This window comes from Clinocottus analis, unplaced genomic scaffold, assembly GCF_023055335.1.
Source record: "Clinocottus analis isolate CAN_PGR_092001 unplaced genomic scaffold, fCliAna1.0.p SCAF_29, whole genome shotgun sequence".
NCBI classification, from domain to species: Eukaryota; Metazoa; Chordata; class Actinopteri; order Perciformes; family Cottidae; genus Clinocottus; species Clinocottus analis.
In genome coordinates, this window is record NW_027176031.1 from 780,445 (window position 1) to 808,262 (window position 27,818).

At 44.1% G+C, this 27,818-nt stretch overlaps 2 protein-coding genes across 4 annotated transcripts; one reads left to right on the plus strand and one right to left on the minus strand.

Moving 5' to 3' along the window:
- Positions 1-47: 47 nt before the first annotated feature.
- Positions 48-5,555, plus strand: lrrc41 (leucine rich repeat containing 41). 2 transcript variants are annotated; one of them, XM_068593274.1, is made up of 10 exons: positions 48-315; positions 769-855; positions 944-1,002; positions 1,092-1,863; positions 2,640-2,873; positions 3,226-3,396; positions 3,957-4,055; positions 4,137-4,265; positions 4,891-4,963; positions 5,186-5,555. In XM_068593274.1, exons 1-10 carry the CDS (start codon positions 207-209, stop codon positions 5,403-5,405), a joined length of 1,953 nt encoding a protein of 650 aa, XP_068449375.1. In that variant the 5' UTR covers positions 48-206; the 3' UTR covers positions 5,406-5,555. The 2 variants fall into 2 exon arrangements, with proteins under 2 accessions (XP_068449375.1, XP_068449376.1); XM_068593275.1 differs by having other exon boundaries at positions 3,229-3,396.
- A 1,196-nt stretch (positions 5,556-6,751) lies between these two features.
- Positions 6,752-27,753, minus strand: kdm4aa (lysine (K)-specific demethylase 4A, genome duplicate a). 2 transcript variants are annotated; one of them, XM_068593207.1, is made up of 22 exons: positions 27,615-27,753; positions 26,055-26,219; positions 25,070-25,245; positions 24,821-24,935; positions 24,517-24,710; positions 23,165-23,214; positions 22,608-22,711; positions 22,345-22,482; positions 21,204-21,436; positions 20,650-20,807; positions 18,255-18,604; positions 17,686-17,782; positions 16,731-16,915; positions 15,895-16,093; positions 15,197-15,273; positions 14,268-14,323; positions 13,676-13,784; positions 12,766-12,954; positions 12,504-12,674; positions 11,276-11,395; positions 10,561-10,653; positions 6,752-10,457 (listed from the first exon to the last, which is right to left on the minus strand). In XM_068593207.1, exons 2-22 carry the CDS (start codon positions 26,190-26,192, stop codon positions 10,317-10,319), a joined length of 3,093 nt encoding a protein of 1,030 aa, XP_068449308.1. In that variant the 5' UTR covers positions 26,193-26,219; positions 27,615-27,753; the 3' UTR covers positions 6,752-10,316. The 2 variants fall into 2 exon arrangements, with proteins under 2 accessions (XP_068449308.1, XP_068449307.1); XM_068593206.1 differs by having other exon boundaries at positions 17,686-17,785.
- Positions 27,754-27,818: the final 65 nt, after the last annotated feature.

Genomic DNA, 27,818 nt, shown 5'->3' on the forward strand with positions numbered 1-27,818 from the left:
ACTATTAAGACCAAAGAAAAAGAACCCAAACCGCTGGCGGTGATGAGGTAATGCGGCTGCCAGCGACCACAACACCGGGAAGAGGAGAGAAGACCGGCGGTTAGCGGGACCGGCCACCTGTAGACGTCACCGGGGCTGTGTCCGCCGGTTAACGTTTACGGTCGCGTCGTAACGGATGTGACGTCAGTACATTATAACGCACAGCGATGCAGAACATGACGGACGCCCCGGAGGTGGCGGCGCCGAGCCTCAAGCAGACGTGCCTCCAGGCCGTCAGGAGACACTTCGCGGCTGTGGGCAGTGAGGCGGTCCTCGGTAAGTTTACCGGTGTCTCGTTCCACTGACGTGAAGCTCGTGAAGCTGGTGGAGAAGAAATCAACTGCTGCGTTTATGATCTAGCATTAGATGGCACGTTGTGGCATTATTATTATTGATCATATTATATATTATTACCATTACCCAGGAATTGTCATTCAAGAGGTTCCTCCTAAATTATGTGACTCTGCTTTATTGGTCACGTTAACAGCTGGCCTTCTTCCCTTGCTCTCTATGTAACGTCACAGAGACATAATGTTACCATCTCAGACTACAGGCTGCTCGCTGCATGGATTATTATCAGTTCCAATGCCTGGGAAATGCTTTCAGTTGAGTTGCTCAGCGTGTGCCGGTCGCATGGTGAGGTTTGGTTTGGTGCAGTCCCGTGATGAGGGTTTGGTTTGGTGTCCTCTGTTGGGACGTCCTAAAGTGTACCGATCTGTCCCACTGCAGGTCTTCCTACGCCTCTCATTAAGGATCTTCTTCCTCATCTGACTGTGTGTCAGCTGGATGAGCTCCAGCCTTCCCTCAACCAGAGAGGTAACAGAAGTGCAACAAGAAAGTGTCCTCCGTTTTGACTTTGATTCACCATTAAATGTGTAATTTATTGCCGTTGGCTTTGTCTCAGGGTTGTCAACTCACTCTGGGTGGATTGGAGTCCTGCAGGACATGTGTGGACCGAACCATGTAGGTGCTAATGTCTTTAATGAACCCCATCTCGTACTGTAGTGCCACAGGAACCCAGACGTGATCATGTGTCCTGTGTTACGTTTCAGGTCACAGACTTTGACACAGAAGAAGAGGCAAAACACGAAGTGATGAGACTGCTTTTCACTCTCATATTCTACGGCTTCACCAACCCCTTCGTCAAGAGGAACATCACAAATTTGAACACGCCGTCCTTCCTGTGGGCGGCAGCCAAATGTATTAAACATTTCCTGCTTACTACACCAGTTGAGAGTTTGACCGCCGAGCGCCGGCCTCTGCTGAACCTCCTGGAGAAGCGCATCTGGAGTGTTGGCATATCGCAGAGCATCGATATATCAAAGAGGAGGACGCAGACGGCGTTGTACGTCCTCCATCGCCTGCTTGACCACGGGGTGGCCAAAAAAGTCGTGGTACACGTGCAGTGTCCCATAGTGCTGGCCTGGATCCTACATGGCAGGGGATCTCAGTACGTGAACCCCGACCTCAAGGACCTGCTGAACAGCAGGAAGGCGAGCTGCGTCTCTCAAGCCGCTTCAGCCAGTGCAGAAAGGACCAGTTGCGGTTCAGGTCTCGGGACCAGGGCTTCAGAGGATCTAGTCACTCCCTGCAAACGCTCCAAATTGGACTCTGCGGAGGAATCTGGGAAAGCAAACTTTACATTGGACCCTCAGATTCTCTGTCGGACCTTCACCCCGTGTGGCGGCCCCCCAACGGGAGCTTGTCCATGGGGACGAATCGACTGTCTGGACATCAGGCAGTGTGGGTCTGACTCCCTCCGAGTGCTGAACTCTGCCCTGCCCACTTTCTTCTGCCTTCGCTCTCTAACTCTTCACAGCTTTTGTAAGTTTGCTAATTAACATGTCGGTAAGTTTTAGGGGCGAGGGGGCGCCCCGGTCTTACATGGACTTTGACTCCATGGGACACTTTAAGGTCTATGAATGTCCTCTTGCAATGGTAGAAGTTCCTGCCCTTCCTCAAAACATTTGCAAAAGTAGACCACAGTCTTTTTGCTCGCTACCTTTGTTGGCGCGTTGCTGTATTGTATTCGTTGTTGCCCTTGATTGATACATTTCTTTTGTATTTTTGTAGACACAAACTTAAGCTAACTCATTGTATCGGGTGGACCTAGACCAACATCTCCATGGACATTTATAGGGATATAGTTGTATTGTTTAAGGTTCTGAAACTGAACCTTAAATTATACAACTGAGCGTCGTCTGTGCAGAACATGTATCGTTGTATTTTACCTGTAATGATGATGGATTTTAGGCCGTCCTCCAGTAGTGCCGTCGTGCCGTCCTCCAGTAGTGTCGTCTCCAGTCGTGCGGTCTCCAGAACGGCCGTCTACAGTAGTGCCATCCTCCAGTAGTGCCGTTTACAGTAGTGTCATCTCCAGAATGGCCGTCTCTAATTGTGCCGTCTCCAGAAGCTAGTACACTGGCTATGGATAAGCAGCACATACAACCCCACTTCAAAACAGCAATACTCTCCCTTTACACTGCAGAGACAAGTAAAGTTGTGGACGATGCTGCTATTGAATACATTTCTTCAGGCGGATCTGACAGCATCATTGAGTTGTGCAGTGCAGGAATAGTTTGTTCTAACTCTTTGTGCAGTGACCTTCAGAGACTCTGATGTGTTGTCGCTGGCCCGGGCCCTGAAGCAGCTCTCGGAGAGCGCCCGCAGCTCTCTCATCGAGCTGAGCATCAGCGTCCTGCCGTGCACCCGACTGGTGGAGGTCCTGCTGGACGCAAGCCCCCACCTGACGTCCCTGCACGCAGAGATCCAGACTTTGATGTGGGAGCGGTTGCCCTTACCGCATTCCAGGACTGTGGAGCCGGACAAGTCAGGTGCTACTTCACTATTCTACTTTACTGGGCAGGGTTTAAACGTGTGTTCAGAGATGAACCTCAGCAACACATTCTGTATTGAGGTGTGTTCAGGGAATGTCTGGGGTTTGCTGGAGGCCAAATCTTTGAAAGGTGGCCGTTGAGGTTTTCTTATCTGTCTGTCCTACATTCCAGGAGGTTGAGTGAACTCAAAGTGGATTCAAGCGACAGCTAAAATCATGTGACGTTATCTTAATGTAGACCTAAACAGTTCCGAATTCTTTAGTTCAAAATGGATCATAACAGCAGAATGACACTGGGTTTTATATGCGATTCCTCTCATGCTGAAGGGTGTAACTGTCTCCTCACCCAGCAGGGCTGCTCCCCCTGGAGAAGCTGGACATCAAAGTGGCCGAGCTCCAGACAGATCTGCACTTCGTCACGTCGGTGCTGAGGCGCGCTCCACATTTCAGCGCTCTTCACCTCAGCGGGATGAGGTTACCAACCGGCTCCTCTTTAAGTCAGCTCTTCACCACTCTCTCAGGTAATACTGGATTCACCACAGGGGGAGTGACCAGGCCTTCTCAGAAAGTACACAAAGCACCCTGTTGGGGGATTTTCCTCATGTAGAGAGCATTCTCTACTTTTGACAGACAAAGTGTAGTAAATGTAGAGAATTGACATCTTGACAGCCAGTCCGGTGTATTTTTCAAATATCAGAGGTTGATCTACCTTCTTTCTCAGTGCCAAAGAGCTCCATTGACTGTCCTTAAACTAATAAAAACGCATACATGAGTCAGTCTTCCTCTATTACATCAACACACGCGCACACACACACACACACACACACACACACACACACACACACACACACACACACACACACACACACACACACACACACACACACACACACACACACACACACACACTGTCCTCCAGGCAAGAAACCAAACCTTCACCGAATGTGAATGATGGATTGATTGATTTTGTGCTACTCATCAGTTGGCATAAAGACAGGCACAGGTGGATCTACACCGAGCTAATATCAGCCTGCTCCATGTATGTTAGATTCTAAACCAATTTGAATCCCTAAACTTTTAGAGTCAAATCCCCTCTTGAGGAGTCTCAACTTGGAGGACCTGAAGCTGTCAGACTGTCTCCCCGAGATCCTAAATCTACTAAGAAACTGCAAGTTGGAAGGTAAGAACATCAGAATGGGCTCGCATGGTCATGAGTCTGGTCCCTAGAAGGAAGCCCGCTGACTTCACGTCTCCTCCTCAGAGCTGCGCCTCAATGACTGCCGCCTCGCTGACCAGTGGAGCGACAAGGAGGAGAGTCTGCAGCAGCTGGTGGCGGCTCTGAAGGCGCTGCCCTGCCTGCACACGCTCAGCCTGGCTCAGAATCGACTGGGTAAGCAGAGGAAGAGCTAGCTGCTAAGCACTACAGTACAGAGGAAGAGCTAGCTGCTAAGCACTACAGCAGTACAGAGGAAGAGCTAGCTGCTTAGCACTATAGTACAGTGGAAGAGCTAGCTGCTAAGCACTACAGTACAGAGGAAGAGCTAGCTGCTAAGCACTACAGTACAGAGGAAGAGCTAGCTGCTCAGCACTACAGTACAGAGGAAGAGCTAGCAGCTGCTAAGCACTACAGTACAGTGGAAGAGCTAGCTGCTGAGCACTACAGTACAGTGGAAGAGCTAGCTGCTCAGCACTACAGTACAGAGGAAGAGCTAGCTGCTGAGCACTACAGTACAGTGGAAGAGCTAGCTGCTGAGCACTACAGTACAGTGGAAGAGCTAGCTGCTGAGCACTACAGTACAGTGGAAGAGCTAGCTGCTGAGCACTACAGTACAGCGGAAGAGCTAGCTGCTGAGCACTACAGTACACTGGCATTTAGGAGCTATAAAGGTCCCTCTATGCATTCATTAAGAGGAAACAAACACACAGCTCATTTGGTGCATCTCTAAATCGTGCAGCAAGTGAAATATTCACTTGTGTTGATCAATGTTGACTTTCACTTTCATCTGTGTCAACAGCCAAGAATGTGTGTGTGCTGGCGGACATGTTTTCAGGCCCCTCGCCGAGCTCCGTGAAGCGCCTAGACATCAGGTGAGTCTGAGCTGCTGATATACTTCATGTCATTTACTTGATTATATACTGACATACTTGTACTGACGTAAGGATGTGTACTTGTCACTGAGTGTTGTTTTGTAATGGTGATAAAGTACTTCTTCCACTAGTAGTTTTATCAATGGCAGCTGGTCAGCTCCTTCAGCTCCTTTTGGGGGCTTATGCTCCATGTGGACTTTCACTGCCTTTTGTCCTCAACAGCTCCAACTTCATCCGGCCTGCTGAGCTGCTGGAGTTTGCTCAGAGGCTGAGGGCACATCCTCCACCTCACCGGCTGACCCTTGACCTCAGGGTGAACCCGGGAGACCGAGACCCCGACACGTGGAACGCTGCCCTGAAGAAGCTTCGTCCATTCTGTGTTCTCCTGGTTAAAGGCTGGAGTTCTACAGACACGATGGCAGACCATGTCAGCAATATGTAGGAAACGCTTCGTGTCAACACTGTACAAAGTTATGAGTCATTTCTAGTACTTTGCTTTGTGACACTGCGTATTTTGTTTTTTTATCAAATGTAATATTAAGTTTGTTCACTGCACAATGGCTCAGTTGTAAAATAAAACAATATAGTGTGAGTTTGACTTTGAATCATTTATTAAACTTCCAGTTAGAGTGACAGTAGACATTAAGATACAACTGAGGAAACCTGGAGGGCTGGCGTCTCACACGTCTTCTTCATCGTCACGGTCTTTACATCAGACCGGTTCAGTGGTAAGCAGGGTCTTCCTTCAGAGGATCGGCGGTTGGATCCCCAGCACCGCTTGTCCATGTCTATGTGTCCTCGCTTGCTCCTTAATGGAACAGTGTGTAGGATCGAGGTGCAATTTATTGACAGAAGTGGAGTATAATATTGACAACTCTGTTCATGAAACTAAGGATTGTTATGTGGTTTAGAGCTGCTCACGTCCGTTAGCTTCTGTTCTTCCTGTAAACTTCTCTAAGGAGAAGGAATGTGTCCATCAGAGAAGTTATTTGGTTTATTGACGTACACGATTTATTTTTAGTGAGATATTGATGACTTTATGAAGTCATTTAGCTGTTGTGTTTTTATGTAAATAATCACTAGATGACTGATGAAGCAAAAGTTAACATCTAGAATTGACGTTTTTTGACCAATTGTTAAACCTGTAAGTGAATAAAGACTATTCATTTAATAGGCCTATATTTTGTTTTCTGGCAAGACCAAATATATAAACTTATTAAGCCCTGAAAGGTAAGAAATAATATGACCCTCTAGTGAAGCGCTCTTGGTATGGCTCTCCATCAGCAAACAGAACATGTTGGACCTCCCTCTGATCTTCTGGTCCATGTACTTTAGCCCAGTAGAGAAGGTGCAGAAGGTTGCTACACCTTGTGGTTGATGAATGAGCCGTGGGTCGCTGGATGCACTTTGCATTGCGCTGCACTACCTACTGCCGCCACCTCCACGACTGTGCTTCCACATTAACATGAACTATGAACTAAAGTAACATTAACCCTAACACCAACATTAAGCCTAAACTACACTACAATACTTGCCATTCAAACTATCTCAATGTTAGTGTAGTTTACAATCTGGGTGCTATTCCACAGCTCTGTGATCCGTAAATGGTGCCAACAGACTGTAATGACTAGAAACAAGAAACTCCATTTCAGAAGCTCTGCATCGTTTGATTAGATTATTACTGCAAACAAGTAATGAACAGTTAAGGTCTTCTGCAATTAGTTATTTATTTATCCACGTTGGAAGGAGTTGCCGTTATTCACTCGCAGAAGCCTACAGAGGTTTCCCATGATGCAACTCTTCTTCCATGTTCATAGCAAAAAGTACATTAAAAAAGGTAAAACTGGCACCAAGAAATATTATCAAAAATTACTGCCTTTACACCCGAGGCTGTCTCTTCATTTCATCCTTTAGACAACGCTGGGAAATTGTCATGAATAGAACATCCATTTTAACTAATTATGTTAGAAGTCACTACACTGTGCAGTTATGTTTTGTGACTTTTGACCACCAACATTATACATTACAATACATTCACAATTGAGCCAAAACCAAAAGAAACTCAGAATGAAGGCAAATAGCGCTGAAGCAAATTTCTTTACTGAAACAAATTCATTTGACAAGTTGCTTCAGTTCTTTCTCTTCAGGAGACGAGAACAGACTCGTCTCCTGATCAACGGTAACATCTGAAAATAGACTACATGACATTTACACTTCACAGGTTGCTGTGAAAAATACACAGAGCATGTTTTACAAAACAACGCCATAAAATAGAATAGAAAATCCCCCCCATGTATAACTCTGTTGATACTTTATGAATAAAATAAATGCATTCTCCACTGAACTGATGAAGCCGGGTCCTTGGATCGTCAGCGACTGACTGGAAGCGGCCGTTCCCGTCACAAGGAGAACGAGCTCCCGGGTGCAGGATGACACCCGAAGGCCACCGCGTCCCGTAACTAGTGCAATATGACCAATGAGCAATCCGTAAGACATTTTATAAAACCCACAATTAACATTCTAACAACTTTTACAAATAGGCAATGGCAGCAAAACAAATTATTCTTAAAACATCCTCGCAAACTGGACTTAAATAAAAGTGCGATGCACAACTTTCAGTAGAAGAGTGAGGGAACAGTTGGGTAGACAAAGCACATTACAAATCTGACCGGGTTCTTTAAAATGTGTCTATGTACTGTAGAAAAAATAGAACATACACCGTCAACCTCGACCGTCGCAGCGTTCCTGTAATTGACTGTCAAAGCACCTTAATAAATAGGCTGGTAAAACAAGCTATACTGAGTTTTTGTAAATGAAAGGAATGCTGTTCATTGTTACAGGTAAAGAGGAGGCATCAGGGGTTAATGGCATTGCTCCTACTTAACTAAGTATTCCATCCATATATTATTCATATTTTCTGTCTATTGTTCACAATCATGTGGTCCAGAATGCTGTGGTAAACGTTCCTACTCACAGGTGTGTGAAGTGGTCGGGGGATTCTTTCAAACAACAAAACTATTCAGTAAAAAATGTTCTGCAGCTTTCCACTTAGGAGCTCCGTCTGTCTGTGCTTCAAACTCACAGCCCAAAACATATCTTGGTCACATGATTAACAGAATAATCTCAACTCAAAGGCCACTTGCTATCTTTTTTTAGAGCTTCAAATTGCAGTTGACAGCCCAGAAAAAAGCGAGTAAGACAGGATTATTCTGTCACTAATGCCACGCTCAACCAAACGTTTCTGTTTCGATCATCTGGTTTTCTTTTGTAAACATTGTTTACAAAATTCTTTAATTCTTTTTGAAATATTGATGTCCACTTTAAAAAGGGTAGATTATACTTTTGAAGTTTCTTGGTTACACACTGAATGCATCTTGTAGCACCGAGCAGAAAAAGCTGTCGGCGAGTATGTGGTCAGATTAGTAATCATGTATACTTCACTCAGAACCTTTTCCAATGTTCTTGTGTTAACATTAAAAAGTGTTCCCTTCCCTTTTCCGACGCTCACATCCATAAAAATTTTCCAAATTTAAAAAGATCTGAAATTTTCTCAGAGTAAGGTATCAAAACAAGAACAGATTTGGTCTTGGTAAAGAAAGGTTCTAGACCTACAGTAGGATAGAAAAACAATTAGTTTCAGTACTTTTCTGTATGCATGTGTTTGTTTGCTGTTAAAAATAATCTCCCTGTAACTTCATTGTTTGAAGAAATGGCGGGCACCTTTTAGGATTACAGGTACAAACGTTCTGCGCATCGTCCAAGGCCACACGCGGCGAGTAGCTAACGGATTGTAACGCTTTGGGTGGAGTCCTGCTATCATCTAAAAGGATCATACTAGCACAACGTTGTTTTCCTGTAAAGACTCTGACTGGTTATATCTACTCAAGTTCAATGACGTTATTAAACTTAAGGGTCGTAAAGCCAATAAGATTTTCAGCAAGATGACGGATCAGGTTGCCTAGCGTTAGCATGGAGCTCTGCTACTTGACTCATTTGGTACCTTCGCAGGACGTTTCTTCCAGTTGTGTTGAGATAGCGCTTCTATTGGTTTGCTTGTATGTAAATGTAAAGAAATGTATCTACGTCTGTGAATTTATTATCAAGATAATTAATATTCATTGGGAGCAGATCATACAAATAAGATGGGGGTAAAACGGACATTGTACCATTTTTTCTACAACAGAACTAAAAGAAAAGCTAGCTAACTCGACAGCTGTCCACTAGTTAGCTAGCTTCCTAATCCCACCATGCTTTAATGCTACACTTCTCTGTTGATAGCATTGTGTTTTCCTATGCTGTGTGTGGAGGAAGTTGTTAAGACTCCATGCTTTGTGACGTTATTCCACTACTCGATTTAGTCCTTAATGCAAAACTTCCCCCCAGCCAGTCCACCATTTGCAATAAGTTGGTTTAGCTTATACAATAGTTAGCTGGCTACAATGGCGACGCTACATATAAAAACGCTCTGACCATCCTGCTACATTAATTTATATGGGAATGTCCGTTCTACTCCTATTCTATTTGAATGGAGTAGACAGAACAAAAAGGACTGGGTATAGCTAATTTAGCCAAGCGAGCTAATAGCAATCCACCACAAGAGTACTTCAGTGAAAGGAAAAGAAGAAGACAAGCAGAGTACTACTCATGTCGGGTCTGTGATATAAGAGGGGCAAAAGTACAGCCTGGCAGGTATCAGGGCAACGTCTTTACAGCTGAATGCCGAGTAAATTAATCAATTAGTCAAATCAATAGAAAATGAATAAACATTCATTGTTTTAGTCTTTCTTTTACTTTCAAGCAAAAAACTGTAAAAGGAATAGTTGCAATAAAGATGTTAGTTTGAAAGCATTTATTTAGCCATGTTAAGGCACAACTTAATACCTGTGATACCTGTCGGGCTTGTATCAGAATGCAGCAGGAAAGAAGTAAAACAGGGGAGATATTATTTCTAAACTTAAACACATATGTGCCAGAGGTAATCAAATTGTTTAGTTCAGAGCAATTCATTTAACATTAAAATCAAAATGCTACTTTCTTGAACAAATGCCAATTTTTTTATTGCTTCCTACTATTATGCAGAGTGTGCAGAGTCCTACGGAACTGACAGAACTGATGTTCCTTTGATCGCAGTCAAACAAAGCAAACTAAATTATTGTTTGAGTTAACAAAGATGGTAAAAAAAAAGTAAAATAAAATAAAAATGAAGAACAGTTCGAAGTCATCTGGAGCTACACTCTCAGTGGCTAGCTGCTAGGTTAAGGTTACAGTGAGCACAGTTCAGTCTGTCAGTGCTGGTGGTGTGTGTGTGTGTGTGTGTGTGTGTGTGTGTGCGTGTGCGTGTGCGGAGCAATGGCTACTCCATGATGGCTCTGTAGATCACAGGCTCTATGTAGTCCCCCCTGTAACGTGAGTTGATGACCCTCTGCCTCTTGGACTGCTTGATGATCTCCTTCTCTTCAAAGATGCCATCAAATCTCATGTCTGATGCTTTAGACTGTGGAGACAAGCACAAGGCCGCATGGCAGACATCTTTTTAATCAAAAACTATATGTGAGGTAGATAAAAGAGTCTAAGTGTGAGGTTTTTGCTGCACGTACTAGTCTGGATTTGACTCTCTTCGGTAGTTCCTCATCCAGAGCGTAGACGTCGTCTCTCTTGGCTGTTAGCTGAGAGCCATCCTCAAATTCCACCTGCGCTCACGAAACGCAGGAAATATAATGTCAGGATTATTTCAAACACACTCCCTTAAATTCATTTAATGGGGAAATCTTTCGATTCAGGAGCACTTGCTGGAATAGATGGGACAAGTCCCGATGTCATGGTGGTAATGCCTTATGTCGCCCTCTGGTGGTCAGCAGAGAGAATGCAGGTCTTAAGACACTTTGCCTCTACCAGCTTCTGCATCAGTCAGGTCACATAGGAGCTGCTCCTACATCCTAAACCTGCTGTAGTGAATTTCACGAGCCCTTATAAATGGCTTGTTTCATGAACAGAATGTATTAGGATATATCTATCTATCTATAACTATATCGATAGATCGATCGATAGATAGATCTATCTATCTAAGTGTCAAATTTAATCCATCACTTTAGATAATTTCAAATTATATGACATGTTCCAGCCACATTTAGGGAATAAAACGCTTCATTGAACTCTAATGCACCTCTCAGCATCTATTGCTTTAAAGCCATGTTTAACAATATAAAGACAGATATCTGGGGGCTTTTCCAAATAAATAGAGATATTGTTTGCCATTAATTCATCATATGCACTTGTCGTGGTCCTAGTCGTGTGACACAACAGAGATCTTACCAGGTACATGTGGATGGCGTGCGCTGCCACAAACTTGGCCCCATACACAAGGCCGTCTGTCCACCGCACCTGGACCACGTCTCCCTGGGGGGGCGGGCCCAGCTGAGCGCAGTCTCGATTCTAAAAGGACAAAACAAAATCTAAATGTCAATTCCTACCCGATCCATATCAAACCACAATCAACACTTGTGTTTTTCATATTAAATGTCGACACAACATTTAAAAAAACAACAACATTTAATGTGTTGACTTTCATTCTTGGTAGCAGGAGGAGGAGTAAAAACAGAACACATAAAACCACTCTTTGAATTAGTGTCGTGGAAATGGACAAGTGTTTGCATCAACTGGTGATCACCGCTGGCTTTGGAGGGTTAGGGATATCATCAATACAAGTTTTGTTCTGAAACTGAAACTGAACAGAACAACTACTAATGTCCCCGACATACACTTTTTCAACAAATATAGAAAATATAGATTGTTTAACATTTAGCTCGATTGTTCAATTTCAAGCAAACTTTTGAAATTAAAAAGAAAAGGAAAAAGTAAGTTCAGCAAGGTGAGCTGCAGGCTGCCGACTGAACAGCAAGCAGGACGAGTAAACAAACATCTCCAAGAGAACAACGGAGAGAGCTCTTCAAGGATTTGTCTGAAATAGGAAAGTTTGAATTGTTCCTCCACGTCAGCGAGGATCAGCAGAGTTGTCCACAAAGACAAACATTCATGGTACGTTCTGAAAATATGTGCGGGACAACAGCAGAAACAGCTGATCAGCTAGTTACATGTTTGCTTTGTCAAAACTTAAAAGGTGTTTCCGTCATTCAAAAGAAGGAGGGGCTAATGGCAGCTACGGGCGTGGCTTAGGTGTGTGTGTCGACAAAGAGCAGACCATCACAGCGAGGTTTTCTTTTCTCCTGACTGCCTACAATAGGACTTTGATTGACAGATGGTTCATCAAATATATAATTTTTTTGTAAAGTGTCTGCCCTTTTCTAGCAGATTTTAATGACTCAGACCTGAGATGGTCAGGTTGAAAGGAAACTTGCTTACCTGAGGAAGTTTATTCAATTGGAGCTTCCAATACAAATACTTCAAGATACACGTAAACATAAGTGAAACACGGCTAAAATAGTTCCAAATATACCAAACGACACAATAGAAGGTTTAATGTACTTTCTTAAACGAAAAGCACACATTTTACATGAGCTTGAGTTCTGCTAGCGAGACCTACCACGATGTCTTCGGGGAAGAGATTGTCACTGAAGGAACCGTCGTCAAAGTTGACCTCGTAGAACGTCTCTTTAGACAGCTGCACCACGTCACACTGGTAGTAGCGGCCGTTCTTGTGCTTGCATATCACCTTCTGTCCCACAGTCAGCTCGTGCATGGCTGCCTTATTGCGCTGTCAGACGAGAGAGTCAGGAAAGCACATGTAGTTTCACTGTCAGTGAAGACAGGAGCATCAGGAGGTGAATGGATCCCAAGGAGCTTACCTCAATCTGAGCGGGCCCTTTGTGCCGGCAGCAGGTGACGTGCACCACAAAGGGCCAGTCCTCGGGCTGCATGAGGACTCCGGCAGCCTGGGCGCAGGTGGGGTGGTAGGCGGTGGGGCAGCGGCCGTGGGAGCACTGCACGCAGCAGCCCACCGCCTTCTTCATCCGCTTCTTACAGTAGTAACACTTCTGTCAGGAGGAAGCACAGGAGACCATGCTCAGAGGCGAGGTGGAACGAACACACCCACACTCAACACACACCCACACCGCCACACCCACACAACTTAAAGTGTGTTGCCTTAACCCTGGCATGCTGCTCTCTCCTAAAATAAGCCTACAGTGTTTTGCTCCACTATGAGAGTGAGACTGTGAAAGTGAAGCGTGTGGGAATGAGTCACCAGTGCTTCTGACACCTGCATTGGAAACATATTCTAAAGGAACGAGACGCATGCAAATTGAATCTTATCAGTACAAACAGACCGAAGACAGCAAAAGGAATAAAAAGGTCAGAAGAAGCACGTATACATACAGAATCCAGAATTGTTTGGCAAAGGTGTGGTGGAAATAGTTTTCTTTTTCTGTGAGTTCAACACACAGTTTGTATTGTTTGGGGTTAATACTGTAAAAGCAAACGTCCTGCTCAGAGGTTCCACATGTTCTTCTTTGGACGCTCAGCTCTACGAGTGAAGAAAAATCTGCATGGCTCGCTGTACAGATGGAATAAGTGCAAAATGTACATAATCTTTAATCTACTGTGAAGAGGTGATCTGCCTCCCTTTGCCTTTAGTAACAATCAGCATTTGTTTGGTTCATGCTGGCTATTGTTTGAGACTTATTTTTTAAAAACAGCTTTCAATGGAGAACGTACCAACAGATGATCCAGTAAAGTGTGACTGTTGTTTGAACCCACCAGTTTAAATCTCTGCAAAGGGATTCCACTTAAATCCACAGGACTTCTTTCAGTGGTGTTGACAAAGCGGGCCTCCAGCACAGCCACTGCACACAGCACATGTACCCACCTGGAAAAAAAGCACGCACACACATACACGTTTCGGGCCATTTCCTAAAGCACACATCTTCTATATCGTAGCTTTGACATGAGCCACGTGGTGTGTGCTGCTGGACCTTCTGTTGTGTGGTAATCTGAGTGTAATGTTTGTGTCCCCCAGTAAGATTACTCATATTTGTTGTTGTCATGTATAGTGGTTATTTGTGTACAAACACATGATTCAAATGATAGATTGTATTTTAATTGATGAATCTATGTTTCATGTTCATTAATGGTGACCATACTCTTAATCTGTCCATCCTTTGATTCCAGATTGACGTTTACGCAAAATGTGAATATCAAGTTCATGAGGTTCCAGTGATCTTGGCCTTTGATCACCTGATGTAAGTACGCACAGACATGTTCCTGTGCAGCATCTAAGAGCTGATACATGACATGGGAATGTGATTAACAATGTGCAGCAGATGTACCCGAGTGCTCTGGAGCAACTTACTTGTTGTTGTTGGCTTTCTGCAAGGCTCCACCTCTTAGTGAACACAAACAGCAATTCTGTAAATAGAAGGTGTCATCACTCACCCGTCCAGTGACTCGCTGCATGTGGGCCTCTGGGTTCAGCAGAGGCAGCTCATGTGTCACGGATACATTGAAGAACTGCTGTTTGTAAAGCAGCTAAACGCCTTGTGGCCTCCGCATGTGAACAGCTCAAAACCAGTCAACATTTGAAACAGTCACGTGATCGCACACACCAAGTTACAAGAATTCAGAGATGCACAACCAAGCTTCACTATGGAGGGTGTAGACCAGGAGAGTCAAACATACGGCCCGCGGGCCTCATCTCGAACGAGCCTATTGATTGGCCAGTAGGCGTCTTATGTCTCCGCTGAGATCTTATCCGGAAACTTAACCTGCTCCGGAGCAGGTTAAGCGTTCAGCGCAACTTACCGGGGCAACGTACCTCGCTAAGAAGTGAACCAGCTTCGTAAAACCGAAAACCCAAAGTTACTCCAGAAGTAACCTCGCTAATCTGAAATCCAGCTTTGTGAGACAGACCTCTAGAAACAGAAGTTTAGTTGGTAGGTATTAGAGGATCCATTGACATAAATAACAAAAAATGACAATTCACTTTGTTCTCATTTTGATAACCGATGATAAATATTGTAGAGGAGAAGTCAAAATGTGGCTTTGGCTAAGATGATTTCTGACAAAAAAATTTAAAACAACATTATTGTTGAACACAGAATGAGCTTTGATGTAAAATATTTTGTATTTTTTTAAGAATTTGAGAATATTTGATCTGTGAACAATGTACAAATAACCCTACTGTTTGTGGGCCACTGGAAATAACTCCTTTTAGGCCGAGCCCCTTTATCTACCCTGTGGACTGCGATCAAACAACCACCAGCACGTCACTTGGCCCCTGACCTCAGTCATGGCGTTGGCCCTGCAGCGTGCACACTTCCACTCCTTGCTCACAGTGGCAGGATCCACCCCGTAACAGCCTGCAAGACACAAACACACACATACAATGAAGCTCTGAGGTTAGGTGTTAGCCAAACATCTGCCGTAGGATGTCGCAGTCTAATGCTATAGCTGCGTGTGTGTCTTTAAATATTTGATGTGGACATCACAGTGACATTTATAACATGAAGACAGATGCACTGTGTTGCGTGTTTGTAGTGAAACGCGAATTGCCAACACCTGTCCAAAGAAGGCTTTGAAACATAATAATAAATGTTATGAAATAGAACAACAAAGAGAATACGTCCACTGATAAAAACACAAAGTAAAAGTGGTGTTAAGTGTGTGAACAATGTTGGATCTTTTAACCATAATTTAAGACCTTTATTAAAAACCTAAAAATTGTGTTTCACTTCTGTTGTGAGACTGTTCCACTGCTCTGCTACTGCAACACAAAACACGTGTGTGTTCATGTGTGTGTGTGTCTATGCCTGTGTGTATATGCATGTGGATGTGTATGCATCTGTGTATGAGTGTGTATCCATGTGTATGTATGTGTATGCGTGAAGTGTGTGTATGCATATGCGCGTGTATATTTATGTATGCACTTGCATGTCAATGTGTGCGTGTGTGTGAGTGCGTGCGTGCGTGCGTGTACTGACTGGTGTGAACCCGGATGCTGCAGCGGGAGCAGCTGATGAGCAGGCTGGTCCCGTCGTCCTCCAGGTGCGGGGTGGCGGGCTGCTCCTCACACTCAAAGTCCTCCTCGGTGGTGGTGGTGAAGCACATCTCTGGGATCAGAGGCTTGGTCCGCATGCGGCCCCCGGCCACCACGACGGGCCCGTCTCCAGCGCGTTCAGTCTAAAGGAAGACACATGGAGCTCACGTCATTGCGCTCCTCTCTTCTTCTGAAACATCAACCGCTTCACAGGACAGTTACGTTTGTGCCGTCAATCACCATAAAAATATCCCAATGCCAGCAGCAGCAGAAACAAGAGGGTGAGTTTTTACACAGACTTCTCAAGGCATTAAGGAGACGTGCAGCTGCCGTGAAAACAACTCGTTCTATTTGGAGCTGAAGTAGAGAAGAACATGAGGTCACTGTGACAACAACCTTTGAGCCCCACATACTTATCACTTCATCCTTGAATCAAAGTGAATGTTTGTGCCAAATTTGAAAAAAGGGATATTGTGACCACGTCTGCCTCCAGTCATAACGTGTCATCTGTGTGCATTGAATTAATCATTTTTGGTTAAGAATGAACATAATATAACGTTAAATAATACTAATATTGAGCTTAACAATGTCATCACAGTCAGGGCAGTATAACTGCTCTACTCGTACGCAGCATGTGTTATCAACTATCTAACCATTTGATTTTTGGTGGAATATAACAAGTTCATATTATTATATATTTTCAGACCTTCTGTCACGCCCCACTATATCTGTACAAAAGATAACTTTTGTGTGGAATGTGTGTGGAACAGTGTGAGATACCTGCTGGTACGTGTGGAACAGCGTGCAGATGGAGCAGTACGGTGCTTTGGACCCCATGCGCTGGTTGTAGACCCGCTCTTTCTTCAGGTTAGGAGGTCTGCTTTGCCACAAGTGAGCCAGCGGTTTAGCCCAGCTCTCTCCTTCCAGACCCCCCTCCTCCACTGGGGGGGCTTCCTCCAGAGCCTCTGAAGGACAAACCAGCACAACGGCAAAGTCAGCATACGCGTTTGGGATTATCATTTCCTCCTGGATCACTAGGATAACAGCCGACAGAGTGCCACTGACTTAGGTGCAAGGTCTTGTCTTTCCGAAACTCCCCCTTCCCCTCCTCTTCCCCTGGCAAGATCACCGTTCACACTACCACCATCAGATATTGTGGAAGAGAACTGAAGCCCCTTTCTGACTGAACATTCATATTCATCCAATATTAAGTGATGGTAAGTTGCTGTAGTACAGGGGTGTCAAACATACGGCCCACGGGCTGGATTCAGCCCGCCAGGGTGTCCAGTACAACAGGGAAAAAAAAATTAGCAGATCTGGGATTCGAACAGGGATGGGATTTTGATCCTCTGCTTGCAAGACAAAGGTGCAAACTATTGATCCACAGTCACAATTGATGTGATTACTGATATTATTGTGTTGCAAAAATAGATTACGTCATGAAAGCGGTGCCACAAATGCAGTACAAAGCAATTGAACTTGCAGAGGAGAGCCCAGGCAGATAATCAGAGGGCTGATGTCTGAATTTTTGGTCTTTAAGTTTCTAGTTAATTGTTAGAAGACCTTAAAATAGGGTTTTTTATCCAAAAACCTTCACCTATGATTTAAACAGAGAAATATTGTCGTTATTTATGAGTTATTGTGCTGTGATTTTACTGGTCCGGCCCACTTGAGATCAAAATGGGCAGCACGTGGCCCATTCACTAAAATGAGTTTGACACCCCTGCTGTAGTACCTTCATCACTCATGCCGTCCTTTATAAGCGGGTGGTGGCCTGGCAGCTGTCCTAGATCGCTCTCTGGCTCTCCATCGGTTGCCTCCTCCTCTGCTACCTGCTGGAGAGACACGCCTACTGTCACTGTTGCATTCAGGCAAGACGACCGCTCCAACATGACGAGCTGGAGGATCATTACCTTCCCATATTCACTTTCAATATCTGCATATTCAGCTGGTATCTGAATATGCAGATACCTATTTGGTCTGGTTTCTGCAGTGTTTTGATTCAGTGAGAACTGTCATTGTGTTCACTAAAGGTTGATCTTTTAAATGCAACAAACAGCATCGTCGTTTCCTTTTCGGATTGCCCATCAGTGAGAAGCATACGAGCAAAGCCAAGCCACAAGGAAAATGAAGACAGGGATTTGATCACTGCAGTGAATTCGAGTTTTATAATTACAGCTTTATGAATATGAAATGCACTGAATCAATGGTTGTCATAATAGTTGACAGGCTGAAACATGGAAAACAAAGAAGTGCTCAACATGTGCAGAACAGTACTGCAGTGAAAGGCCTGTATCCACTCACTGCTTGGCTCACATGTCTGTTGTCTCTCTCCGGCTCGTCCTCGCTGTCCTCACTCTTCCTGGGCGGGGCTTCTCCCTCCCCGTAGTCTCCTTTGGCGTAGCTGTGAACGTGCAGGACGTCCGCGGGACTCAGCGTCCTCTGGAAAAGCTTGTGGGCCGGACGCTGAGGCGCCTCCTCCTCCGCCCGGCTCTCTGCGGGCTCGGAAGGACGCGGGTCTGCAACCGGCACGCCGTTCTTCTCTCTTTTGGATGCGCTTTGTCGGGTTGTACTTTTCTTGGCGCTGCCTTTGGACTGAGATTTAGTCTGAGGCTTGATGTCTTTCTTAGGCTCCGCCTTCACTTTCACCGCATCTGAAAGAATTCATTTAGGAATGATGAACATGAACGACTGATTCCAGCAGACTGTGGACGGCCGCCGCAAGACGCTGGCTCGTTAGGAAACTAATAAAGCCCAGTAATAAAAATAAGAATAATTATTATAACAATTATTATTGTTATTATAAGGTCACATTAATTCTGAAGAGAGTTCTACGCCTCCGTCCTCATCTACTGCGCTCGCTCAATAACTGGTCATTTTAGTGAGATTCATTTGCACGTTATTATATTTTTACCAAACCAACAGTAACTAACAACATTAAATAGAAGGCACCTAAAGGGACTTGTGTTCTAGAGCACATGCATGACCTTGAGGTAGCGCTGGTACAGTTGGAGGGAGAAGTCTAACTCCACCACCGACAATGACACAAACACCGATAGCGTTACTTTTTCTGTAAATAACATCATTTTGTGACTCCATCTGTGCTTTTATAAATAACAGAATAAAAAAATTAGAATAACTTTCAATTAAACCAGATTGCCCCACCAGACCAAAAATGCAATCACTTAAAACAATGAAAATAAAGTTTTATCTGTGTAAAAATAAAAAATATGTAGTTACTACTAAATAGTTCATTTTGGAAAACTAAAAGCAAATTGCAGAACAGAACAGAATGAGACTGCAGATGTGTGAGCATCAGGTTGTATCAGTGTTAGTGCTGCAGTGAGCTGCTTTCCTCTACACATATTGTACGGTTGTAGACTTGATACGGACGCTCTCAGTTCACTCTCCGTGTTGAAGTGAGATCTTTTTCCTGATTTCAGAGACGGAACAGCAGAAAAGACGACTTCACGGAGACTTCACGGAGATTGGCTTTTGTCAAAACGCGAAAAATTGCCGAGTCGCACATACGCAACGTAACCTGTTAACAACGTACCGTGAACATTTACCCGAAAATACAGCATTCTCCATGTATTTATTAATGACTTAGTTTGATGTCCGTGGACTTTGTAATGCATAAAGCCAGCAGCTCATTGTTGGAACCAGACACGAGCACTTTCGCTCGTTTCACTTGGAGCAGGAGAGCTGCTCTGGGTTCAGAGAGCCGCTCCCGTGATCCTTGCAAGAAAGCTACTGTTGCCATCTGTAACCTGGAAGCATTTAAAAACGCAGACATAGTCGTCTGCTTTTTACGCAACATATTTTTCTACGCTCTCTGTCCGCTGCTGTGTGCTCAGCGCTCACTTGTGTGCGCACGTGTCTCTGCGCATCGGTACGGAACAACGCCATGCGCGATACAGAGAGCAGAGGAGAAGTGAAGTGTTTACGTGCGACCACGTAGAGACAGAAATGACAAGCTGTCGTGTAGATCCGATCAATAAAATATGGCCCTTTAGTTTGTTTAATAACAGAACAAGGTGTAGACCTGTTCTATAGCAAAGAGAACTTTAAATGACTTCTTTTAATCTGGCGATATGAAGAAAATTACAGGGGGGCGCCCCGCCCCCCTAATATAAGGGTAGGGGAAACACTGTAGTCAGTGTATTACCTAGAGTTCACATGCCAACAATGATCTGCTGTGGACGTATTTTAAACACTAAAATCTAATGACGTTTAATGAAGCTATATTTAGAATATGTTGAGCACTTTATCTCACCGTCAGACCTGAAAGGAAAACTTCCCGATAGTCTCTTCAAAGCCATGCGCGCAGGAGACGTTTGCCTTCAGGGCTTTCTGCCAGAGGGGGTTTATTTTAACCCATAAAACATAATCAAGTAGTTTGTTGTGTTATGAACCAAATGGATTATTTGCAGAAATCCCAGAAGACAAACTTCTCTAATGTGCTAAAGCTTCCACACTTGCAATATATATTAGTTTTACTTTTCTGTTCAGTTCCTCATTTGAAAATATTATTACTAACTTTCAAGTGTCCAAAATATGTCCACATTGTACATTATTAGTCTGTAAGGTAATATACTGGTTAAGGAGAAGTACCCAATCGGCCGCCTTTGAAAATATCCAACCTGTCCATTTAACACTAACGCAAAGCAGAAATGAGAGCTGGACAACGGTACTGTACCTTTGCCTGGCTTGACTTTAGTCAGAGGCTCCTTGCGTGACAGCTTGGGCTTCTTGGGCTCCACCTCCTCCACCTCCTCCACCGTCAGCTCAGGTTTGATATCTTCGGAGGCTTCAACAGCTTCCAGCGGACGCTTCGTCCCCGTTTGAGGCTTTGGACTGATGCATGGGAGACATTAGTGAAGACATGGCTGACAGGACTCCGTTTCCCATCGGCAGCCAAGCTGAGTGAAGTACATGTACGGATGAATCTCTAAACACAATCTCCTAGTACAGTGAATCACTGTGGTCACTGAAAGAATCAGTAGCTTGTAGCAGTGAAGCTGGTGAGTAAGAGCTCTGTTGTGGTTCCTTCCTCAATAAAAGCTTGTTAATAGCCAAAATAATACTAAACTAAAAGACTGAATCAGTATAAACAACTGCTCAATGTTGAACAAATTGAGATGTGATCACTTAGCTTAGAAAAAAATTGCTTATGGCTCTTAAAATAAAACAAATGAGTGATTTTCTAAAATAACTGTGGTAAGAGACGTGCTAGCAAGTGTAAATCCAGACCTTTGGTCCTCCAGGACAGGAGTAGTGGGCTCCTCTGATCCAGCTGTACAGGGCGTCTCTTTTGGAGGCTCGGTCTTGTCTTCTTCCAGAAACTCGGCAGCCTCCGGTGTGGGTTTGGAGTGGTCGATGGGAGCGTTGTCTTTCCCGGCCTTCCAGAGCGTGTAGCGGTCAGGCTGAAATTTGCGCACAAACACGTCCATGGAGATCTTCACCATGTCCTGACGGCAGGAACACTGGGGGGAAATCAACAGATCCAACACTTTAGTCTAGGTTTGGACCCTTCTCCCTCTCTTGCATAAAAGATGCACGTTATTGTAAAATCATTGGGATCTTTTAGTGTACTGTACATCAGTCCCTCGCTATAACGCGGTTCACCTTTCGCAGACTTTTTTTTGTTGCTTTTTTTTTACAGCGTACAGTATGAACGCGCATTGTGTTCTGCGCCCTCATTAAGCTAAGAGACTGTACTGTACACCGTGTCAATCAATCTCCTCCGTGCAGCGTCTCCTCTACAGGACAGAATACGTTCAGCACAGAATACGTCCGGATAAAAAGTCAGCGGAGCGGCTCCCGGACAAAGAGGCACGGTCAGAGGACCTCGTAGATTGATCATTAAAATGAAATTTGTTAAACATGTTCGGGCTTATTTTTTAAATCCGCGAAACTTTGAGAGTGTTTAAATAAGAGAGAAATGTGAGAAAATGTTAATGCCTGTCTGAGAAAAGATGATTAGAGTGATTAGAAAAAGGCGACTGTGGCTCAGTGGCGAGCAGGGTCGTCCTTCAATCGGAGGATCGGTGGGTCGACCCTCGGCTCCTCTAGTCCATGTGTCTTTGGACAAGACACAAAAATTGTGTGAATGAGTGTTTGAGATGAGCTGATTCTGCATAGAACCACCGATCGGTGTGTAATGCATGCTGGTTAGATTTGTGTCCGACTTCATCCCCACTCGCTCTGATGCCATGCACACGTGATCAACAATAATCTCACGAGAGCGATGCGGCCACCGGTTCTAGAGCCAGGCGCTTCGGCAGCTCTCCACCACTCTAGAGTCGGCGGCAGAGGACTAGAAAAGATCTGTACAACGACAGTCGTAACGATATGAAGATTCACAGCTGTTTGAATGATGTTTTTGGTTTACCAGAGTCGCCTGTTTGCCGTAATCAATCCATCGCTGGGTGGCGAAGTTGGTGGACTCGGCACAGTTGTAGCCGTGGTTGAAACCAGCATGGTAACCAAAAGGGAACGTCACGACAAACTGCTCGGCTTCTTGTGTGACCTGAATGTAAAAGCACACAGAATTACAAGAATCTCTCCTATACTTTTCTTCTTTTTCTTTATTTTAAATATATATATTGTTAATCGTAAGATAATGAATCAACACAAAAGGAAATGAAAGGTCACCTTCTCAAATGGTATGCCATATTTCTTCAGGATTGAGGGTGAAATTAAAGTCATCTTGTGGCGCAGGAAGGCTTCACAGCCCTGAACGTTTCCCGGAAAGAAACCTGAAAACACAGGTTGCCATCCAGCATATCAGTGCAGACGACCCTCTCTGGTTGCATACATGTACTTTTTGTTCCTCCGTTTAATAAGACATGTGAACACAACTGCTGTTCTGGTGTCCCAGGTACTTTCCAAACAGGCCGGCTCCCAATATTGTCTCTTGTCCCTCTCCGTTTCTATCATTTAGAAAACATACTATATACCTTCTCTTTTTAAACTTGCCTTATACTCTTTAAAGTCAACACGACCTCACAACTCCACGGGAAGCTTTACTGAAGCAGTTCTAACTCTTAAACCTAAGCATGAGCAGCTGAAGCACTTGTGGAACCAACCGGTTCAAACTTGAGTAAAAGTGTAAATGATCCTTTTTTATAGGGAACTGAAGACAAATGTTATGCTTTTCCATCAAACACATTACAATCAATCTAAGGAGTGCTGCAGGACACGTCACCTACCTTTGGCGAGTCGTTCCAGTCTTTTCCCATGCTCTGGTGGGACGACATACCTGAAAAGCAACAAAAGCAAAAGTATATCAAATATGAAGGTATTAACGGCAGAGTTAAGAGATATGCTTGTTCACGGTGGACAAGAGTTTTTGAAGAATGAAGACTGGAAGTGACAACCATAAAAGAGCAACAATGGACTCGATTATTACGGGTTACTGCGGTATTAGATACCGGGATCACCAATTCATTCATCAACAATGATCAATAACACAAAGCAATACACAAGTAAACTAAGCTACTGGTCTGAAACCAGACAATTTATTATTAAATGTGGTTTAACACAATGAAATGCAAAAAGTGAGTTATTATTATTTAGATTCTTCTTCTTTTTATCCATCTCTTCTGGTTAATTCAACATGTACACATGTGAGTGAATACATAAAGAGTGAGGGTGCAGGGAAAATTTTACTTTTTTTTTTTTAAAGTGCTATTAGCTGCCAAAATTAGTGTTAGGAAGTTAAACGGGTCATATACCTGTGAAAGCATCTTCAAACAACTTGTTTCTCTCAAAAAACTATATTTTAGAAGATGACATTTGAGCACATCATGATAACTTATAATTACCTCATTTTTACTAAGAAAAGCAGGAACGGCAATTCCGTTACACCACTGATGTACAGTGTTCATTTACAATAAAGACTAAATATTCATATTCATCAGATGTATAAACATCTACTGAAATAATGATTGGTCCCATTGTCCCAGTAATAAAGCATATGTAGTCTTTCTGTTTGTGTATTGTTTCCGTGACAGTTAATCACTTCCCAGGGTTATGTGGGTAATAAAACCAGAACCAATCAGCTTGTAGCTCTGTCACTGCGAGCTAAACACTCAACAAAGTCACGACCGTTTGCTTCCTGGCTCCTTAATGGTGAAGTGAGCTCCTCACTGACAGCAGGAAGTCTCTACATCTTCCACCGTGAACTAAAAACACATCTTTTTTGACTAGAACTTGAATAAAAATAATACAAAATAGCACTCTAAATTACATTTACTGATAGCACTTTGTACTTTAACTTTCTTTAAGAAACTGTACTTTCCTGATTCTTGTTGTTCTGAGTTTGTATTCATGGTTAAATGCACTTATCCTAAGTCTCTTTGGATAAAAGCATCAGCTAAATGAAATGTAATAAAAGGAAACAGCAGGATTTGTTTTGTCGTTAGTTCACACAATCCGTATCTATCACTTGGAATATGTGAGATGTTTTTGATCACATTGTTGTATCTGCAAAAAGGACTGTTGACAGGTATTTGGACATTCGGGCCGTTAAAAGCTGAACGCAGTGGGTCAGCTACTGTACCAGGACTTTGGCTCTCCAAAGTGAAGGTAGTTGATGCTGTACAGATCCATGTCCTCCGTGTGCCAGGCGAAGGCGCTCTTCCACATCCCGAAATACAGATACGGTGTGTTGACTCCTTTGATCTTGATGCCGCTCTCGTTCTCCACGGTGTCCAGGATGGTGTTGAGGCGGCCGATGTTCCACTCGGTCACATCCTGTAAAAGGAGGAATTCAGCAGAGGCGTCAGTCGCAGTGACACGACTGCTGCAGAGTCTGTGAGCACAACAATAGAGCCGGTGGTTCTACCCAAACCTTCAGAACTCACTGGATCATACAGAGTCCCGCTGACATCGGCCCCGTAAAGAGGTGGGTTGAAGGTCAGGTTCTTCCAAAACTTCCTCTCCAGCTCGTCAAAATCCACATACCTGGGATTCCGGAACCTACGATGACACATCCAAGAAGAGAGCTCGTTAATCACACAAGGTACCACGCATGTCTGCCTCGTCATCTCACTGTCAATGCGTAAAGACAAGTATCCATCAACTGTCTTCATGACTTGACCAAGCAAACTGACTTGTCCATGTTGGAGGTCTTGCGGAACTCCTGGACAGTCATCGGCTTCTTCTGGATGTTGTACTGGGTGAACAGTCCCGACTGGCCGGTCACCACCTGCTGGATAGGTGCGGGGATCACCAGGTCATCAATATCGTCGTACGTCTGTCTGGGTTTCCAGCCTTTGGGTGGAATAACCTGCAAGAGAACACAGACACAGAATGAAAGCTGGCTGCATGTCAGAGAAGAGAGTGATGAGTCTCGTGGTCCGGCTGTTGTGCTGATGGAATCACGAGCTGTGGAAAGGTGCATTCATGTGGCTCATGTGTTGTTTTTACAAAAGTAACTAATACATTTTTAAAGATGGTTTAACGCAACCGTTGGTAACTTTAATAAAAAAATAACTTGTTGTCATATATGCTCAAACTGTCACTACATCCTGACAGTAGACATGAGACTGATCATCTGTGAACCAAGTCAGATTCTCTGCCTCATACGAGTACATACTAGTGCTTGTAAAAAGCATTTGCAAAATTCTGGCGCGGCCAATAAACAACCAATCAGAGCGGAGGTGGTTTGCGCCGGTCGGTGGGCGCGTTTGGTTTTGGCTTGACTGTTTCCGACATGGTGATGCTACATTAAAATATGTTTTTAAGCAGAGGAATAGGCAACAAAGCAACAGCTTATTGGTTCACATTCGATGAGCGCGGCCTAGTTTGACAGTTTGATCAGAGCTCCTCAGAGTTTAGGAACTCTAATTGATTGCTTTTCTTAAGGTACGGATGAATCTTGTACTTCTGTCAGGAAATAGCGACAGTTTGAAATGTTTGGGTTAATTGTTAACTATTGAGGCAAACAACATGGCGAATAATGAGGTTATCATAAAAAGTAGATTATCCCAACAACAAACAGGACAGGTTATTACACACATAGTTTGTTTCAGGAGAAATAAAAAGTCAAACTATTGTACCATGATAACCTGGCAAAATACAATAAACACGGCTTACTTTTGCCATTCCAGCTTTGTGTGCGCCTTGTGACTCCATATAGGCAATGTACCGGCTGAAGTCCTTGAACTCCTCTTTGGAAGGGGTGAAAGTCATTATCCTGGAGCCCACGCTTTGGGCAGGCGGGTCCGTCGTCATCTTGGCTTTCTTTCTTTGACTTCAACTCTGATGGGTGGAAAACATGGACCTGGTCACGGACACATCTCGGTAACGTGCTTGACAGTGTGTGGCTTACTTTAACGCAGTCTAAAGTCTTTTCAGCCTGTGACCCAATATACCTCTCAAGGTAAAGTCAAGGGATTTGACTTGTTACACCACTTTAAGCTATGGAAACAGTACCAGAAACCATAGTACCAACACTGTTAAAGGGCTGTGAGGTGCTTAGTCAGTGCATTATGGACAGGTGGATAAATGTACGTATGCCAGCTTTAAACAATGACATCAGTTTATGTGGTATATTTAGTTTATTTTATATTTTCCCAACTTTACCTTTAATCTTTTTGGCGGGGAACCAAAGTCATCGTTAACAACAACTGTTATTTGACTTGCAGAACACGATGCTGCTCTTCTGCTGCCTGAACCGGTCAGTCTGTGTGTTATTGTAGACTCTGTAGTACCGTCTGAAATAGTGAACTAACTAACTGGTCGACCAGTGTTCTGCTAGTTCAAATGAGTGCTCCTGCCCTTAAACTGCTGGTCAGATTTGTGAAACTTTTATTCTGCTTAAAAACACTGTGCCAGATGTGTGAAACCTTTATTCCAATTCGCCACTAAAGTTGCACCCTGTCAAACCGTGCCTTAATTTATGTAGCGGCCCAAACGACCATTCAAACCATATATATATATAATTGTTTTTGTGAAAACAAAAAGTATCCAGAGCATCAACTAATGGCCATACAAGAAGAGACGTTTTTGCATTCACCCAAGTTGCCCCTTGGCTACGACGCAACTAGCAACTCCAACTCACTGCTCGACTCAGTGACGTCATCACGAGAGAGCTTTCCGTGGCGAGTTGACCAACCGAGAAGATGCTCAACTTTGAGCTAACAGCAACAACACACTCTTTACTCACTTTACTGGCCCCGGATTACCGAGTCCCCCGCGGAACGCTGATTGGACACAATCCGGACTAGTTCCAATGCCCGGCCTTGATTGGCTGAACAACCCGTCTGTCACACGGCGTGGCCCACTGACAGCGCTGCTGCTCGGAGAAAATATTGAGCTAACGTCGGTCCGCTAGCTAACAGGCTAACTGCAAGATAGCTTGTGTTGCGTCTCAGGACTTAAAAGTATGGTCAACAAAAACTAAACCGGCGTCACAGTCAGGAGAAAACCGATCTTAACTAACGTGTATAGACAGCACGAGTCGTCCTGTCGAAGCACACTATCTTCTATTGAAAGCAGAACTCACTCAGTGTGATTTGACAGCAGCTGCGCTCTCGGCTAATCAACTAGCAAACATGGCTTGTTGCTGACCGTCAGTTTCTTGCGCCCAAACTTCAGAGTTGCGCCCACTTTCCAACAAGCTGGATCATTCTCAGGAGCCAAACACAGACTTACACACGCCGAAGTGTGGACGAGTTGTTGTTGTTTTTTTTCTCAGAGCGGGTCGTAGAGTAGAAATACAGACATCATCAGTCCGGGTGGAAAAGACAGTCCTCCATTATTCCAGCGACGCATGCTCAGTGTGTGATTGTTTACATGGAGCTCAGGGGGAGGGGCTTCCGTCGCCCCGCAGCCAATCACGACGTGCGCTCTCTTCCA